The sequence below is a fragment of the Heterodontus francisci genome, chromosome 2, assembly GCF_036365525.1.
Source record: "Heterodontus francisci isolate sHetFra1 chromosome 2, sHetFra1.hap1, whole genome shotgun sequence".
NCBI classification, from domain to species: Eukaryota; Metazoa; Chordata; class Chondrichthyes; order Heterodontiformes; family Heterodontidae; genus Heterodontus; species Heterodontus francisci.
The window spans coordinates 102,486,459-102,503,675 of record NC_090372.1 but is presented as its reverse complement, the minus strand read 5'-3'; the positions used below and the strand labels follow the sequence as shown (position 1 = coordinate 102,503,675).

The 17,217-nt window shown below is 43.3% G+C and overlaps 1 protein-coding gene and 1 long non-coding RNA gene across 6 annotated transcripts in view; one reads left to right on the top strand and one right to left on the bottom strand.

The window, feature by feature from the left end:
• crppa (CDP-L-ribitol pyrophosphorylase A) overlaps positions 1-6,147 on the bottom strand; it is a 481,556-nt gene extending 475,409 nt beyond the window's left edge. Inside the window, exon 1 of one of the 3 annotated variants that reach the window (XM_068009407.1) lies at positions 5,693-6,147. In XM_068009407.1, coding sequence (XP_067865508.1) covers positions 5,693-5,913 — 221 coding nt within the window. In that variant the 5' untranslated portion in view covers positions 5,914-6,147. The remainder of the gene's footprint in view (positions 1-5,692) is intronic. The other 2 variants (XM_068009398.1, XM_068009416.1) reach the window with 2 other exon arrangements.
• On the top strand, positions 5,638-15,727 carry LOC137346116 (uncharacterized). 3 transcript variants are annotated; one of them, XR_010968655.1, is made up of 3 exons: positions 5,638-5,988; positions 11,191-11,343; positions 15,422-15,727. It is a non-coding gene; the product is annotated as an uncharacterized lncRNA (long non-coding RNA). The 3 variants fall into 3 exon arrangements; XR_010968654.1 differs by having other exon boundaries at positions 5,638-6,307; XR_010968653.1 differs by having other exon boundaries at positions 5,638-6,347.
• The last annotated feature ends 1,490 nt before the right edge of the window (positions 15,728-17,217 follow it).

Below are 17,217 nucleotides of genomic sequence, written 5' to 3'. Positions count from 1 at the left end.
CTGTTCTAAGAGGGGACATAGACAGACAGCTATGTGTTAGCACCTGAAAAAAGTGCTCTCAGCCTATTTAAACTGAAGGAAGAGAATTCAGTCTGTTTATTTATTATTCTCTCTCAAAGTTCTAAAAAGTCAAGCCAAAACAGAGATCTCTGATAATTTAAACTGAAGGTAGGGAAGTTAGACTGTGACAACCTTTCATCCCTCAAAATTCCTCAAGCCAATTGATTCTATTGAAAGTGGTTGCGAGTTGTTGATCTACTGTGGTCATCGCTGGACGAAAGAGGAGTTTGAAACTTCGGCTGTTGGACTGTTCTCCTTTCCTCATCGGACCCTGGAAGGAAAGGCCTGCTCGGGTCTGCAAATGAAATCAGACCCGAGCCCCACATATCCAAATTTGACCCGAGCCCAACCCGGCCCGAGTCCTTTGATTTTTACCCGCGCCCGACCAGACCCGCCCACCGGAATAAAGTTGATTATATTAAAGAGGTTGTGCTCTACCCGGATGGACGTTTCCTGCCTTAATGTCCTGGCTGTCACTGTGTCTGACCCGGCCCAAATGCCAGATACGGAAGAGTGGCCCAACCCGCCCCGAGCCCGACACATGTCGTCGGGCCCAGTCGGTTTCGGGTCAGGTTCAGCTCGGGTAGCCATACTCTACAGGGAAGATTGCACGTGCACTTTAATCAGAGGATTGTTCATCGGAAGTGTAAATTTGCAAGGACTCTAATTTTTCTATTTTAAATGTTGTTTATATCTTAGTAGTGTTTAAGAATTTAGTTTTTCTAATTAAACAGTTAATTTGTTGATTTAAAGACACCTGGTTTGGTGAGCCTCATTTGGGGGTTAATAGATGGTGCAATTTGGCTGGGTCTTCCTTTAATGTGGAAAGTTTAAAATGATATGTGAGGCGATCTGTTGAGGGACAAGATTGTATTAACAATGCATTTCTCTCACCACAATCAGAATCAGATATTTTGATTGGGGGCTTTGACTGGAGCAGTCGGTTGTAACACTTTAAATAATTTTAATTTTTTTAATCCACATTTTTTTGAATGACCCTTTTTATATGCAGAGCATCAATATTGAACCAGAGGAAGAATACTTTCAATCTTCCACCATAATGCATATTCTTAAAGTCTCTCATCTCTTCTTCCCGTCAGAGACTGTTGCTGTAGAAATTCAAACTGATGCTGTGCAGAGTAAGCAGATAACCTAAGGCACTGCAGTTGGCCAGAGAAACCCTAGTCTAGGGAGGTAGGAGTGAAAGAGAAATAAACCAGTGTTCTTGCTTCTAATTGCTACCCAATGAAACCTACTGGAAAGAGTTGTATAGGTGCCAAGCAGAGTTAACATTGGGCGTGGCCACTTGTGGGTAGAAACTAATTGTCGACACTTAAGGGAAATATCCCTCTATAAGTCACCACCATCAGGAGAGGAGGGACATAACTGTAAAAAAAAATTAGCCTAGTTATTACAACCTGGCTCAAATATACAGCACCGAAAACAGAAAATCCCATTGCAATTTTACAACAGGCATTGTCAGCCATCTGAAGCACTGCAGCAACATTTAAATATATTTACAGAAAGATGGCAGTGGTCAATCACTCAATTGAATGACGCAAAATATGATGCTATATGGCAAAAGCATCAATGTGATGCTTGTGTATAACACCACCACAGCACAAATTATGCATGATTGTTCTGATTTTTCATTGCCCCTTGAAAATCCTTCCTCTTACTAAACCATACAAAACTATATCTACTATTACAAGAAAAAATTCAGCAGCACTATCTTGGACTTATAGTTAAATGATAATAATGGACCATGAATAGAATTTCAAAAGTTACAATACCATGTCTAATTGCAATTCCAATCAGTTTACAGTTAAAAGTGTAATAATGCTCATGTGCCTAATGCATGAGCGTCACACTCAGACATTTCATCAAAATGTAGTAGGACACAGAATCAGGCCAAACGATAAACAGTATAACTATGCTTCTAGTCATATCAGGTTCTAGATTTTGTTGCACCCTTAAATCTTTCATTTAATCCTATCTTACATACCATACATCTCAGGCTGAATTCAGCCATTACCTTGCTAGCCCACAAGATTATCCTACATGACAACAGTGACTACACTTCAAAAGTACTTCATTAGCTGTAAAGCACTTTGGGAAGTCCTGAAAGGCATGATATAAAAGCTCTTTTCTTTCTTTCTATACAACCTCGATCATTCTTCTTTGAAAATCACAATTAGCTTGAGACATTTATCCATGTAGACCAATAAATTATGATCATTTATTGATATGCTAAATTAATCATCAAATGAGGCCATATGGGTGGAGCTCAGAAATAAAAAGGGGCAGTCACACTACTAGGAGTGTACTATAGACCCCAAATAGTGAGAGGGAGATAGAAGAACAAATATGTGGGCAAATTTCTGAGTGCAAAAACTATAGGGCAATAATAGTTGGGGATTTCAACTACTCCAATATCAACTGGGATACCAACAGTGTGAAGGGCACAGAGGGGACAAAATTCTTGAACTGCGTTCAAGAGAACTTTTTTAGCCAGCATGTCACAAGCCCAACAAGAGGGTGCGCAATTCTAGATTTAGTCTTCAGTAATGAAGCTTGGCAAGTGGAGGAAGTACAGTGGGTGACCATTTTGGAGATAGTAACCATAATACAGTAAGTTTTAGCATAATCATGGAAAAGGACAAAGATAAAACAGGAGTAAAAGCTCTAAATTGGGGGAAGGCAAATTTTAAGAAACTGAAAGGTGACCTGACCAAAGTGGACTGGATACAGCTACTTGAAGGAAAATCAGTGGCAAACCAGTGGGAAGCATTCAAAAGTGAGATACTACAAGCACAGTGTAGGCATATCTCCACAAAGATGAAGGGTGGTACTGCCAAACCTAAAACACTCTGGATATCTAGAAGCTTACAGGGTAAGTTAAAGCAGAAAAAGAAAGCTTATGATGATCACAAAAATCTTAATACTTGAGAAAGCCTAAAGGAGTATAGAAAGTGCAGGGGTGAAGTAAAAAAGGAATTTAGAAAAGCAAAGACAGGACATGAAAAATTATTGGCAAGTAAAATCAAGGAAAACCCGAAGATGTTTTATCAGTACATGAAGAGCAAGAGGATAACTAAGGAAAGGGTAGGGCCTATTAGAGATGTACAAGGGAACTTATGAATGGATGCAGAAGATATGGGTAGGGTTCTTAATGAGTTTTTTGTCTCTGTCTTCACAAAGGAGAGGGTTGATGTAGACATTGTAGTAAAAGAGGAGGAGTGTGAAATATTAGATATGATAAGCATAATGCGAGAGGAAGTATTAGAGGGTCTGACATCCTTGAAAGTGGATAAATCGCTAGGGCCGGATGGATTGCATCCCAGGTTGTTAAAGGAAGACAGGAAGGAAATAGCGGATGCCCTGAGGATCATCTTCAAATCCGCACTAGATACAGGAGAGGTACCAAATGATTGGAGGTCTGCGAACGTTGTACCATTGTTTAAAAAGGGTGCGAGGGATAGCCCAAATAATTATAAGCCAATCAGTCTGACCTTAGTGGTGGGTAAATTGTTAGAATCTATTGAGGGACAGGATAAACTGCCACTTAGAAAGGCACGGATTAATTAGGGGTAGTCAGCATGGATGTGTTAAGGGAAGGTCATGTCTTACTAACTTAATTGAGTTTTTGAGGAAGTAACAAGGAGGATTGATAATGGTAGTGCAGTGGATGTGGATTTTAGTAAGGCATTTGACAAGTTCCCACATGGCAGACTGGTCAGTTAAATGAAAGCCCATGGGATACAGGGGAATGTGGCAGGTTGGATTCAGAATTGGCACAGGTTGACAGATGTTTTTTTGCGAACAGAAAGCTGTTTCCAGTGGCATTCCACAGGGCTGAGTGTTGGGTCCCTTGTTCTTTGTGGTATACATTAATGATTTGGACTTAAATGTGGGAGGCATGATTGGGAAATTGGCTGATGACACAAAAGTTGGCTGTGTAGTTGATAGTGAAGAGGATAGCCACAGACGCCAGAAAGATATCAATGGTTTGGTAGAGTGGGCGGAAAAGTGGCAAATGGAATTCAATCCAGATAAGTGTGAGGTAATGCATTTGGGGAGGGCAAATAAAGCGAGGGAATACACAATAAATGGGAGGATATTGAGAGGGATCGAAGAAGTGCATGCACCTTGGAGTGCATGTCCACAGGTCCCTGAAGGTGGCAGGGCAGGTAGATAGAGTGGTGAAGAAGGCATATGGAATGCTTTCCTTTATTGGCCGAGGTATAGAATTCAAAAGCAGGGATGTAATGCCCGAATTGTATAAAATGCTGGTTTGGCCACATTTGGAGTATTGTGTACAGTTCTGGTCACCACATTACAGAAAGGACATAATTGCTCTGGAGAAAGTACAGAGGAGATTTACAAGAATGTTGCCAAGGCTCGAAAGTTGCAGCTATGAGGAAAGATTGGATCAGGTGGGATTGTTTTTCTTAGAACAGAGGAGGCTGAGGGGTGACTTAGTAGAGGTGTACAAAATTAAGAGGGACCTAGATAGAGTCGACAGAAATGACCTGTTTCCCCCAGCGGAGAGGGCAATTACCAGGGAGATTTAAGGTGATTGGTAGAAGGATTAGAGGGGACATGAGGAAAAACTTTTTCACCCAGAGGGTGGTGGGTGTCTGCAATTCACTGCCAGGAATGGTGGTGGAGGCAGAAACCCTCAACTCATTCAAAAGGTACTTGGACATGTACCTGAAGTGCTGTAACCGGCAAGGCTATGGACCAGGTGCTGGTAGGTTGGATTAGATTGGGCGGCTAGTTTTTTCAGTCGGCACAGACACGATGGGCTGAATGGCCTCTTTCTGTGCCATAATTTTTCTATGGTTCTATCTCAGGGTCAGATGTTATGTGGTGAGAATGCCACATAATCATAGATGAATTTAAGGAGAAACTAGATAAATATGAGGGAGAAATAAGCAGAAGATGTTAGTAAAGTGAGATGAAGCTCAGAGGAAGCATAAATATCAGCACAGACCTGTTGGGCCAAATGGCCTGTTTCTATGCTGCAAGTACTATATAATACGATGTAACCTCGGATTGCTAACCCTCCAAAATTACTCTGGAGTCTGTAAGAATTAAATATTAATTTCCTGGTCACTGCTGCCAGGAAAATGGGCATTATAAATTATGTTTCTCGTTTCCATTGAACACTTTTGTTCAGTCGTTCTAAAAATATCAGACATAGGGTAAACAGGCTGTCTGAATCATCCACTCGGATAATGAGGAGCCTGTTTACTTTCCAATTGCCTTTGCGAAGGCAATACTTGCGAGTATGGACAACCAATGGCACGAGTGTGGTGGCAGAGGAATTGGATTCAGGAGATAATGTGATGAAACCACCAGGAATATGTTCAACCAGAGTTGACAACCCTAATGTAACCTCCAGGAATGCCTTCAGAGTGGATCAAGCAATTACAGCGTCTTCCACACTGAAACACTGATTTTATTACAAAAGTATTTAAATAGCTGTAAAGTGTTTGGGACGCGCGGGGCTACTGGAAGGCGCTATATAAATGCAAATTCACTTTAGAGGGCTTTGGTCAGAAGTATTGTGACGTCAGCAGTGAGTAGAACGTTGTGCGATCCCCGGGATGCGTTCTAACTCGCTCACCTTTCGAAAGTTTCCAGAGTCATGCTGATGAGCGGCCTCTGCAGGAGTTGGCAGAATTGCTTTGGAGTAGCCGTTCCCATTCTTTCCCCGCTACCGCCTGCAGGCAGTACTGCTGCCACCGAGAAATCGAGGCCCTGGTTGCGAGCGGCCTGATCGCTCTGACCGGACAGGTTGCAAATCAAAGGCCGATTCCATAACGAATCCCTCGCTGCCTCCGCCATCCAAATGAAGACCCCAAAAAAACGCCTTAGAAAACGCTTTGTGACCAGAAACCGGTAGAGCTTTACGACCTGTCTGTGGGTATTTTCAAAACTCTTTTCGCGCCTCTTTGAGGATGGACTCAGCTGCTGGGTGCCGGCAGGGTTGCTTGACAGACGTGCGCAGGTTAAGGATTTGGCGCTGACACCAGCGTGCTACGAGACAACTGGATCAAAGCTCCGCTTCTGTGGACCTTCCAAATGAACCTCATTTCGGAGGATGCGACCTTTTAATTTTTATCAAATGCGCACATTTTATATGTACATTTATTGATTTCCATACATTGCTGAAAAGAAGCAGAGAAGAGAGATAACTTTTTAACGTAGCAAGCAAGTTATGATCTGACTGTAGTACCTGGTAAGGTGGCAGAAGCAGTTTCAATAGTAACTTTAAAAAGGTGATTGGATATATATATTTCATCACAGAGCTGCATGCAAAATGGTACAAATGTTGGTATGGGGATAGGGTGGAGGAGGAGTTAAATCCTTTATGGATGTCATAGAGTGAATTACTGCATAGGAGGAGGCCACTCAGACCATCGAGTCCATGCTGGTTCTCTGCAGAGCAATCCTGTCAGTCCCACTCCCCCGCTCGATTTCCCCATAGTCCTGCAAATTTATTTCCTTCAAGTGCTCATCCAATTTCCTTTTCAAATCTTTGAATGTCTTCCCTTGCACCATCTTCGTGGGCAGTGAGTTCCAGGTCATTACCACTCACTGGGTTAAAAAAAAGTTCTTCCTCACATTCCCCTGCATCTGTTTCCCAAAACATTCAATCTGTGTCGCCTAGTCCTTGTACCATCAGTTAATGGGAACAATGTTTCCTTGTCTAACTTATCCAAGCTTATCAATCTCCCCTCAATCTCCTTTGCTCCAAGGCTTCTAAATTGCTGGCACCTGAAGCAATATACATATAATATGTACAGTTAGTTTTCAATGTTGAGTATGATGGGGAGGAAGTATGTCCTCCTGTAGTTTGGACAGCTGCATAATATAAAGAATGATAGGTTAGGTTAGCTCAGCTAAGCTAGAATTACCCATTACTGACCGCAACTCCTCTGGTTATTGCTGTCTTTGTTGACTGCATTGTCATCTCCCAATGAGCACTCCATGTTGCTCTCTTTTGTGGTCAGTGGCCAAAAACGACTACCATCATCTGCCACAATAATACTTTCACAGAAATTTTAAATGGTTTTGCCACATGTGGTACTGTACCACTTTGCTCCAGCCACTGAGGAAAAGCACTCTGCTTTTCAAAGATTTTACCACATGCAATGCAGCTCATTTCAAGGTTGTACTTCAGGAGTATCCTGCAACAATGCCACCTTAGAATCAGCAAGTATCAATGGGGAAGGGATATTTGCATTGGGAGCTCACTGAAGGTATTGGGCCATAATTTGCTATAGCAGGGCATCTAACAACATCTGCAATGTTTTTTTTAATGTTTGCATGGCAAGTTGCTGAAAGCACAAATTGATAATGTTGCAGTGAGGGAAACCAGACAGCTGAGACCTAAGTGAACAGGGCAAGCAACTGTGTGTCTCATTAACCAATTCGATAAAAGGATTCTGAAATTAACAGCACAAGGACTGAGAAGGAAGTTAAGTTAGAGTGAGTGAATGTAATGTCAAATCAGGAACAGAGAGGAAAAAGTATTTTTTTTTTTAAATTTGCCATTTTTAAAATCTCCCAACAATTAATACCTGAAAGAATGTGATTCCACAATTATAATAATTTTTAATGTCAGGGAGGTGGGTTGGCATTGATTAACATTGTAAAAAGGATGCTTAGACTGGAATGAACAAGCTTTCTGTTGGGAGTTTTTGGAGTCCCTTTTATGTTAGTTGGTATTTCTTTTTGATCAAGTGTGTAACATTTGCAGTTCTCCAGACCTCTGGCACCACCCCGTATCCAAGGAGGATTGGAAGATTTTGGCCAGTACCTTTGCAATTTCTGCCCTTACTTCTGTCAAGGATGCAAGGTGTTCAGGAAAGATGAGAAGGGAGGAGGGGTGGCATTATTCATTAAGGAGAATATTGTAGTGCTGGAGCAGTCAAGGACAGAATCTATTTGGTTAAAATTAAGGAACAATAGAAGTTCCGTTGCACTACTGGGTGTATTCTATAGACCACTAGCTAGTGAGAAAGATATAGAGGAGCAAATTTGCAAGGAAATTACAGAGAGGTGTAAAAACTATAGTTCTATTATCCTAATATCAACTAAAACAGCAATAATATAAAGGGCAGAGAGGGAGAAGAGTTTCTGAAGTGTATTCAGGAGAATTTTCTTGATCAGTACATTTCCAACCCAACAAGGAAGGAGACATTGCTGGATCTGGTTCTGGGGAATGAGGTGGGTCAAGTGGATAAGTGTCAGTAGGGGAGCATTTAGTGAACAGTGACCATAGTATCATAAAGTTTAGATTAGCAATGGAAAAAGACAAGGGTCAATTTAGAGTAAAAATACTTAATTGGAGGAGGGCTAATTTCAGTGGTATGTGAACAGAGCTGTCCCGTAAATTGAAATGAAAGATTGGCAGGCAAAACTGTAACAGAACAATGGACTGCCTTAAAAGAGATAGTTCCAGTACAATTAAGGTATATTCCAACAAGGGGGAAAGGTAGGGCAACCAAAACCAGTGCTGAACGGATGATGAAAGAGATAGAGAGTAAGATGAAGGAGAAAAAGGGTGCATATGACATGGTTGATTAAAAAAAAAGTTCAGAGGGGCAATGCAAAAGGAAATGAGAGGCAACATGACAGTTTGAGAAAAGACTGGCAACTAACATAAAAGGGAATCCAAGAGTCTTCTATCGACATGTAAATAGTAAGTGGAGGGGTGTGGCCTGTTAGGGACTAAAAAGGGATCTGTGGATAGAGGGAGGGGGAATGGCTGATGTACTGTATGAGTACTTTGCATCTGTCTTTACCAAGGATGAAGATGCTACCCAAGTCACAGTAAATGAAGAGGTAATTGTGATATTGGATAGGCTAAAAATTGATAAAGCTGAAGTATTAGAAAGGCCAGCTATACTTTAAGTTGATGAGTCACCAGGACTGGACGGGATGTATTTGAGGATGCTGAGGGAAGTAAAGGCAGAAATTGTGGAGGTGTTGGCCATAGTCTTCCAATCCTCCTTAGATAGGGGCGTGGTGCCGGAGGACTAGAGACTTACAGATGTTACACCCTTGTTCAAAAAAGGGTGTAAGGAGAAATCCAGAAACTGCAGGCCAGTCAGTTTAACCTCGGTAGCAGGAAAGCTTTTAGAAATGATAATCCCAGACAAAGTTAACAGTCACTTGAACAAGGATGATTTAATTAAGAAAAGCCAGCATGGATTTGTTAAAGACAAATTTTGTTTTTTGATGAAGTAACAGAGTGCTGATGACAATAATGCAGTTGGTGTGATGGAAAGGGACTTCCAAAAAGTGTTTAATGAAGTGCCACATAATAGGATTGTCAGCATAGTTGAGGCTCATGGATTAAAAGGGACATGGAGACAGAGGTTGCTGAATGACAGGAAACGGAGAGTAGTGGTAAATGTATTTTTGGACTGGAAGAAGGTATCCAGTGTGTTCCGCATGGGTCAGTACTAGGAACGCTGTTTTTCTTGTTATATATTAATGGCTTAGACTTGGGTATACAGGACGCAACTTCACAATTTGAAGATGACACCAAAATTGAAAGGATTGTGAACTGTGAGGAGCGTATTGATGGACTTCAAGAGGACATAGACAGGCTGGTGAAATGGGCGGACAAGTGGCAGATGAAATTCAATGCAGGGAGATGTGAAATGACACATTTTGGTAGGAAGGCCAAGGAGAAGCAATGTAAACTAAAGGGTAGAATTTTAAAGAGTGTAAGATTATTCGGTCACTGCAAGTTACTAACCAGAGTACTAATTGTTAAAATCAAGCTATTATAAATTAACAACTAATTATTATAAACTAACATTTAGCTTTATTAGAACCCTTCTTTATTGTATGGTAAAGTGGAAAATGAATTTGGCCTAACCATCAGCCTCAAGAAAACGAACATCATGGGGCAGGATGTCAGAAATGCTCCATCCATCAATATTGGCGACCACGCTCTGGAAGTGGTTCAAGAGTTCACCTACCTAGGCTCAACTATCACCAGTAACCTGTCTCTAGATGCAGAAATCAACAAGCGCATGGGTAAGGCTTCCACTGCTATGTTCAGACTGGCCAAGAGAGTGTGGGAAAATGGCGCACTGACACGGAACACAAAAGTCCGAGTGTATCAGGCCTGTGTCCTCAGTACCTTGCTCTACGGCAGCGAGGCCTGGACAACGTATGCCAGCCAAGAGCGACGTCTCAATTCATTCCATCTTCGCTGCCTTCGGAGAATACTTGGCATCAGCTGGCAGGACTATATCTCCAACACAGAAGTCCTTGAAGCGGCCAACATCCCCAGCTTATACACACTACTGAGTCAGCGGCGCTTGAGATGGCTTGGCCATGTGAGCCGCATGGAAGATGGCAGGATCCCCAAAGACACATTGTACAGCGAGCTCGCCACTGGTATCAGACCCACCGGCCGTCCATGTCTCCGTTATAAAGACGTCTGCAAACGCGACATGAAATCGTGTGACATTGATCACAAGTCGTGGGAGTCAGTTGCCAGCATTCGCCAGAGCTGGCGGGCAGCCATAAAGACAGGGCTAAATTGTGGCGAGTCGAAGAGACTTAGTAGTTGGCAGGAAAAAAGACAGAGGCGCAAGGGGAGAGCCAACTGTGCAACAGCCCCAACAAACAAATTTCTCTGCAGCACCTGTGGAAGAGCCTGTTACTCCAGAATTGGCCTTTATAGCCACTCCAGGCGCTGCTTCACAAACCACTGACCACCTCCAGGCGCGTATCCATTGTCTCTCGAGATAAGGAGGCCCAAAAGAAAGTGGAAAAACTTAGGAAATAAGCCTCAGCATGGGCTAGATGTCAAGGCAGAGGGACTCTGGGAGATTATGTCAAGGTTTAAAATGCTTACTTGCAGCAAAAGTGTGAGACTGAGAGCAGACAGTGAAAACAGCTCCTGCGTAGATCTGTCTCGTAGTGAGATAAGGCATCCTTGAAATGTAAAAGATAAAGTAGTCAACACAAAGACCCTTTTTGTGTACTAGTTGCGCAAATCTGAAAGGTTTTTGCAGCGGCGACAGGGAGAGCGAGGTGGCAGCTGGGTAAGTGAGTTTCAACTTATGTAAACTTACCTTTTTGTTTCGGCAGTTTCTTTTTGCAGCGGCGACAGGGAGAGCGAGGTGGCAGCTGTAAGTCCTATATATTTGGGCAGCGGCTGAACCTGAGACACTACACCTGTAGTGTCTCTCACCCGCCCTCCTCCTCGAACCAAAAAAAAAGGACTCGTGGTGTGTAGATAAGGTAAGGCTTTTTCTATTTCTTTTTTATTTCTCGTGTGATTGGTAAAAACTTTTCGTTCCTTTTTCATTTATCTAAGTTAAGACTAAGTTAAGCTTAAGATTAAAAATAGCAGGAGATCTCAGACCCGTGTTATGCTCCTCTTGCTCAATGTGGGAGCTCAGGGACATGGCTGATGTCCTTGACTCCTTCACGTGCTGGAAGTGTGTCCAGCTGCAGCTCTTGTTAGACCGCATGACGGCTCTGGAGCTGCGGATGGACTCACTTTGGAGCATCCGCGATGCTGAGGAGGTCGTGGATAGCACGTTTAGCGAATTGGTCACACCGCAGATTAGGATTGCTGAGGGAGAAAGGAAATGGGTGACCAAAAGGCAGAGAAGGAGCAGGAAGGCAGCGCAGGTGTCCCCTGCGGTCATCTCCCTCCAAAACAGGTGTACCGTTTTGGATACTGTTGGGGGAGATGGCTCACCAGGGGAAGGCAGCAGTAGCCAGGTTCATGGCACCGTGGCTGGCTCTGCTGTTCAGAAGGGCGGGAAAAAGAGTGGAAGAGCTATAGTCATAGGGGATTCGATTGTAAGGGGAGTAGATAAGCGGTTCTGTGGTCGAACACGAGATTCCCGAATGGTATGTTGCCTCCCAGGTGCACGGGTCAGGGATGTCTCAGATCGGCTGCAGAACATTCTGAAGGGGGAGGGTGAACAGCCAGTTGTCATTGTGCACATAGGCACCAATGATATAGGTTAAAAAACGTGATGAGGTCCTACAAGCAGAATTTAGGGAGTTAGGAGCCAAGTTTAAAAAGTAGGACCTCAGAGGTAGTAATCTCAGGATTGCTACCAGTGCCACGTGCTAGTCAGAGTAGAAATGAAAGAATAGTCAGGATGAATGCGTGGCATGAGAGATGGTGCAGGAGGGAGGGGTTCAGATTTTTGGGACATTGGGACCGGTTCTGGGGGAGGTGGGACTATTACAAATTGGACGGTCTACACCTGGGCCGGACTGGAACCAATGTCCTTGGGGGTGCTTTTGCTAACGCTGTTGGGGAGGGTTTAAACTAATGTGGCAGGGGGATGGGAACCAAATGAGGTGGACAGTAAGGAGGTAGTAACTAAAGCCTGTAAGGAACTAGATAATGAAGTCAGCGTGACTAAGGGGAAGAGTAGGCAGGGAGCAGATGATGAACGCAAAGGGACTGATGGTCTGAGGTGCATTTGTTTTAATGCAAGAAGTGTAGTAGGTTAGGCAGATGAACTTAGGGCTTGGATTAGTACCTGGGAGTATGATATTGCTATTACTAAGACTTGGTTGAGGGAAGGGCACGATTGGCAACTAAATATCCCAGGATATCGATGCTTCAGGCGGGATAGAGAGGGAGGTAAAAGGGGTGGAGGAGTCGCATTACTGGTCAAAGAGGATATCACAGCTGTGCTGAAGGAGGGCACTATGGAGGACTCGAGCAGTGAGGCAATATGGGCAGAACTCAGAAATAGGAAGGGTGCGGTAACAATGTTGGGGCTGTACTACAGGCCTCCCAACAGCGAGCGTGAGATAGAGGTACAAATATGTAAACAGATTATGGAAAGATGTAGGAGCAACAGGGTGGTGGTGATGGGAGATTTTAATTTTCCCAACATTGACTGGGATTCACTTAGTGTTAGAGGTCTAGATGGAGCAGAATTTGTAAGGAGCATCCAGGAGGGTTTTCTAGAGCAGTATGTAAATAGTCCAACTCGGGAAGGGGCCATACTGGACCTGGTGTTGGGGAATGAGCCCGGCTAGGTGGTTGAAGTTTCAGTTGGGGACGACTTTGGGAATAGTGATCACAATTCCATAAGTTTCAGAATACTCATGGACAAAGACAAGAGTGGTCCTAAAGGAAGAGTGCTAAATTGGGGGAAGGCCAACTATACCAAAATTCGGCAGGAGCTGGGGAATGTAGATTGGGAGCAGCTGTTTGAAGATAAATCCACATTTGATAAGTGGGAGGCTTTTAAAGAGAGGTTGATTAGCGTGCAGGAGAGACATGTTCCTGTGAAAATGAGGGATAGAAATGGCAAGATTAGGGAACCATGGATGACAGGTGAAATTGTGAAACTAGCTAAGAGGAAAAAGGAAGCATACATAAGGTCTAGGTGGCTGAAGAAAGACGAAGCTTTGGAAGAATATCGGGATTGTAGGACCAATCTGAAACGAGGAATTAAGAGGGCTAAAAGGGGTCATGAAATATCTTTAGCAAACAGGGTTAAGGAAAATCCCAAAGCCTTTTATTTATATACAAGCAGCAAGAGGGTAACTGGAGAAAGGATTGGCCCACTCAAGGACAAAGGAGGAAAATTATGCGTGGAGTCAGAGAAAGTGGGTGAGATTCTAAACGAGTACTTTGCATCGGTATTCACCGAGGAGAGGGACATGACGGATGTTGAGGTTAGGGACAGATGTTTGATTACTCTAGGTCAAGTCGGCATAAGGAGGGAGGAAGTGTTGGGTATTCTAAAAGGCATTAAGGTGGACAAGTCCCCAGGTCCGGATGGGATCTATCCCAGGTTACTGAGGGAAGCGAGAGAGGAAATAGCTGGGGCCTTAACAGATATCTTTGCAGCATCCTTAAACACGGGTGAGGTCCCGGAGGACTGGAGAATTGCTAATGTTGTCCCCTTGTTTAAGAAGGGTAGCAGGGATAATCCAGGTAATTATAGACCGGTGAGCCTGACGTCAGTGGTAGGGAAGCTACTGGAGAAGATACTGAGGGATAGGATCTATTCCCATTTGGAAGAAAATGGGCTCATCAGTGATAGGCAACATGGTTTTGTGCAGGGAAGGTCATGTCTTAATAGAATTCTTTGAGGAAGTGACAAAGTTGATTGATGAGGGAAGGGCTGTATATGTCATATACATGGACTTCAGTAAGGCGTTTGATAAGGTTCCCCATGGTAGTTTGATGGAGAAAGTGAAGTCGCATGGGGTCCAGGGTGTACTAGCTAGATGGATAAATAACTGGCTGGGCAACAGGAGACAGAGAGTAGCAGTGGAAGGGAGTTTCTCAAAATGGAGACATGTGACCAGTGGTGTTCCACAGGGATCCGTGCTGGGACCACTGTTGTTTGTGATATACATAAATGATTTGGAGGAAAGTATAGGTGGTCTGATTAGCAGGTTTGCAGATGACACTAAGATTGGTGGAGTAGCAGATAGTGAAGGGGACTGTCAGAGAATACAGCAGAATATAGATAGATTGGAGAGTTGGGCAGAGAAATGGCAGATGGAGTTCAATCAGGGCAAATGCGAGGTGATGCATTTTGGAAGATCCAATTCAAGAGTGAACTATACAATAAATGGAAAAGTCCTGGGGAAAATTGATGTACAGAGAGATTTGGGTGTTCAGGTCCATTGTTCCCTGAAGGTGGCAATGCAGGTCAATAGAGTGGTCAAGAAGACATACGGCATGCTTTCCTTCATCGGACGGGGTATTGAGTATAAGAGTTGGCAGGTCATGTTACAGTTGTATAAGACTTTGGTTCGGCCACATTTGGAATACTGCGTGCAGTTCTGGTCGCCACATTACAAAAAGGATGTAGATGCTTTGGAGAGGGTGCAGAGGAGGTTCACCAGGATGTTGCCTGGTATGGAGGGCGCTAGCTATGAAGAGAGGTTGAGTAGATTAGGATTATTTTCATTAGAAAGACTGAGGTTGAGGGGGGACCTGATTGAGGTGTACAAAATCATGAGAGGTGTAGACAGGGTGGATAGCAAGAAGCTTTTTCCCAGAGTGGGGGATTCATTTACTAGGGGTCACGAGTTCAAAGTGAGAGGGGAAAAGTTTAGGGGGGATATGCGTGGAAAGTTCTTTACGCAGAGAGTGGTGGGTGCCTGGAACGCGTTGCCAGCGGAGGTGGTGGACGCGGGCACGATAGTGTCTTTTAAGATGTATCTAGACAGATACATGAATGGGCAGGAAGCAAAGAGATACAGACCCTTAGAAAATAGGTGACAGGTTTAGATAGAGGATCTGGATCGGCGCAGGCTTGAAGGGCCTGTTCCTGTGCTGTAATTTTCTTTGTTCTTCTTTGTTCTTCTTTGTTAGCATCCTTTTAATACAAGACTGATCATTGATTGGGAGAGGAGAGGGTTAACTGTAAAGCTACCAGGATAAAAGAAGCCCATTCATTGCTACTGCGCAGCAGACAACAACAACAAGAGAAGAGAGAGAGAGACCAAAAACTTGAAGACCAAAAGCTGCAAGAGAAAGAGTCGTGCACTCTGTAGTCCAGTCTCTAAAATGGGTAGTGTCTGTGTTAGACTGTTAATTATTGCCTGAGTTTGTGACTATGGTTTATCTGAGAACTTAACAAACTTGTCCTTTTATCTCAATAAAGTCAATTCACAACAAGCTGTTGTGCTGCCAAGTCTGTTCCCACCTTGAAAGGGGATATAAAACACTCCTATCTTATCAAATCTTACAAGAGGGTGCAGGAACAGAGATTTGGGGATATTTGTGAACAAATTGTTGAATGTGACAGGGCAGGTTGAGAAAGTGGTTAAAAAAGCATGTGGGATCCTGTGGTTTATGAATAGAGGCATAGAGTACAAAAGCAAAGAAGTTATCATGCACTGATTCATCCTCAATTGGAGTATTGTGTCCAATTGTATGCATTGCACTTTAAGAAGGATGTGCAGGCTTTAGAGAGGGTGCAGAAAAGATTCACGGGAATGGTTCCAGGGATGAGGAACTTCAGTTACAAGGATAGATTGGAGAAGCTGGGGTTGTTCTCCTAAGAAAAGAGAAAGTTGGGAGGAGATTTGATAGAAGTGCTCAAAATCATGAGGGTCTAGACAGAGTAGTTGGAGATAAATCATTCCCTTTGCCAGGGGTTGAGAACCAGAGGAGACAGATTTAAGGTGATGGCAAAGGCAACATGAAAAACATTTTTTTAAATGCAGCAAGGATCTGGAATGGCCTGCCTGAGAGCATGGTGGAGGCAGAGTTCAATTCTGTCTTTCAAAAGGGAATTGGATAAGCATCCGAAGATAAAAAAATTTGCAGGGTTACATGGAAAGGGCAGGGGAGTGGGACGAGCTAAATTGCTGTTGCAGAGAGTCAGTGCGGACTCAACAGGCCAAATTGACTTCTGTACTGTAAACATTCTCTGATCTACCACACAAATACAGTAACTTCACACCATTACATTTTAACGATGATCTGTTTTCATGAAGCTAATAGCGGAGTGGTGGATCTTGGGCAACAATGTTTGGATTTCTCCATTTAACCTCAAATCTGCTGCTCGCCTGAAGTTACTGTATCATTTGTGCATAAATTATGACAAGTGCCATTAGCCTCACCATTATTTTGACAGCAATTTATGGCCCATTACAATTAGGCTGACATTAGAAGATTCATAGCACTTTCATTTTCAGTGGGAAATCTGCGCTTGAGGTGGACGTGAAAGATCTCATGGCGCTATTCAAGAAGAACAGGGAGGTTCTCGTGGTGTCTTGGCTGATAGTTAACCCTCAACCAACATCACCAAAACATATCATCTGGTCATTATCACATTGTGGGAGCTTGCTGCATGCAATTTGGCTGCTGCGTATCCTATCACAATAGTGACTGTATTTCAAAAGTACAGTATAGGGCTTTGGGAGGTCCTGAAGTAACCTGTCCCCCCAAATGTTTCCAGTATCTCCGTTTTCAGCTTCACGAGATACAGAAATTAGATGAAGTCTAAATGTATCCTTATTACTCAGTGGGAAGTCGACAAGGCACCTCAGCCACTCTGTTAACAAAGCCCATCTGGTGCAATTTTGGGCAAGAGGCTACTTTAATATATAAATCGGGATCTGATACCATCTTATCGAATAAAATAAAAGCAAAATGCTGCA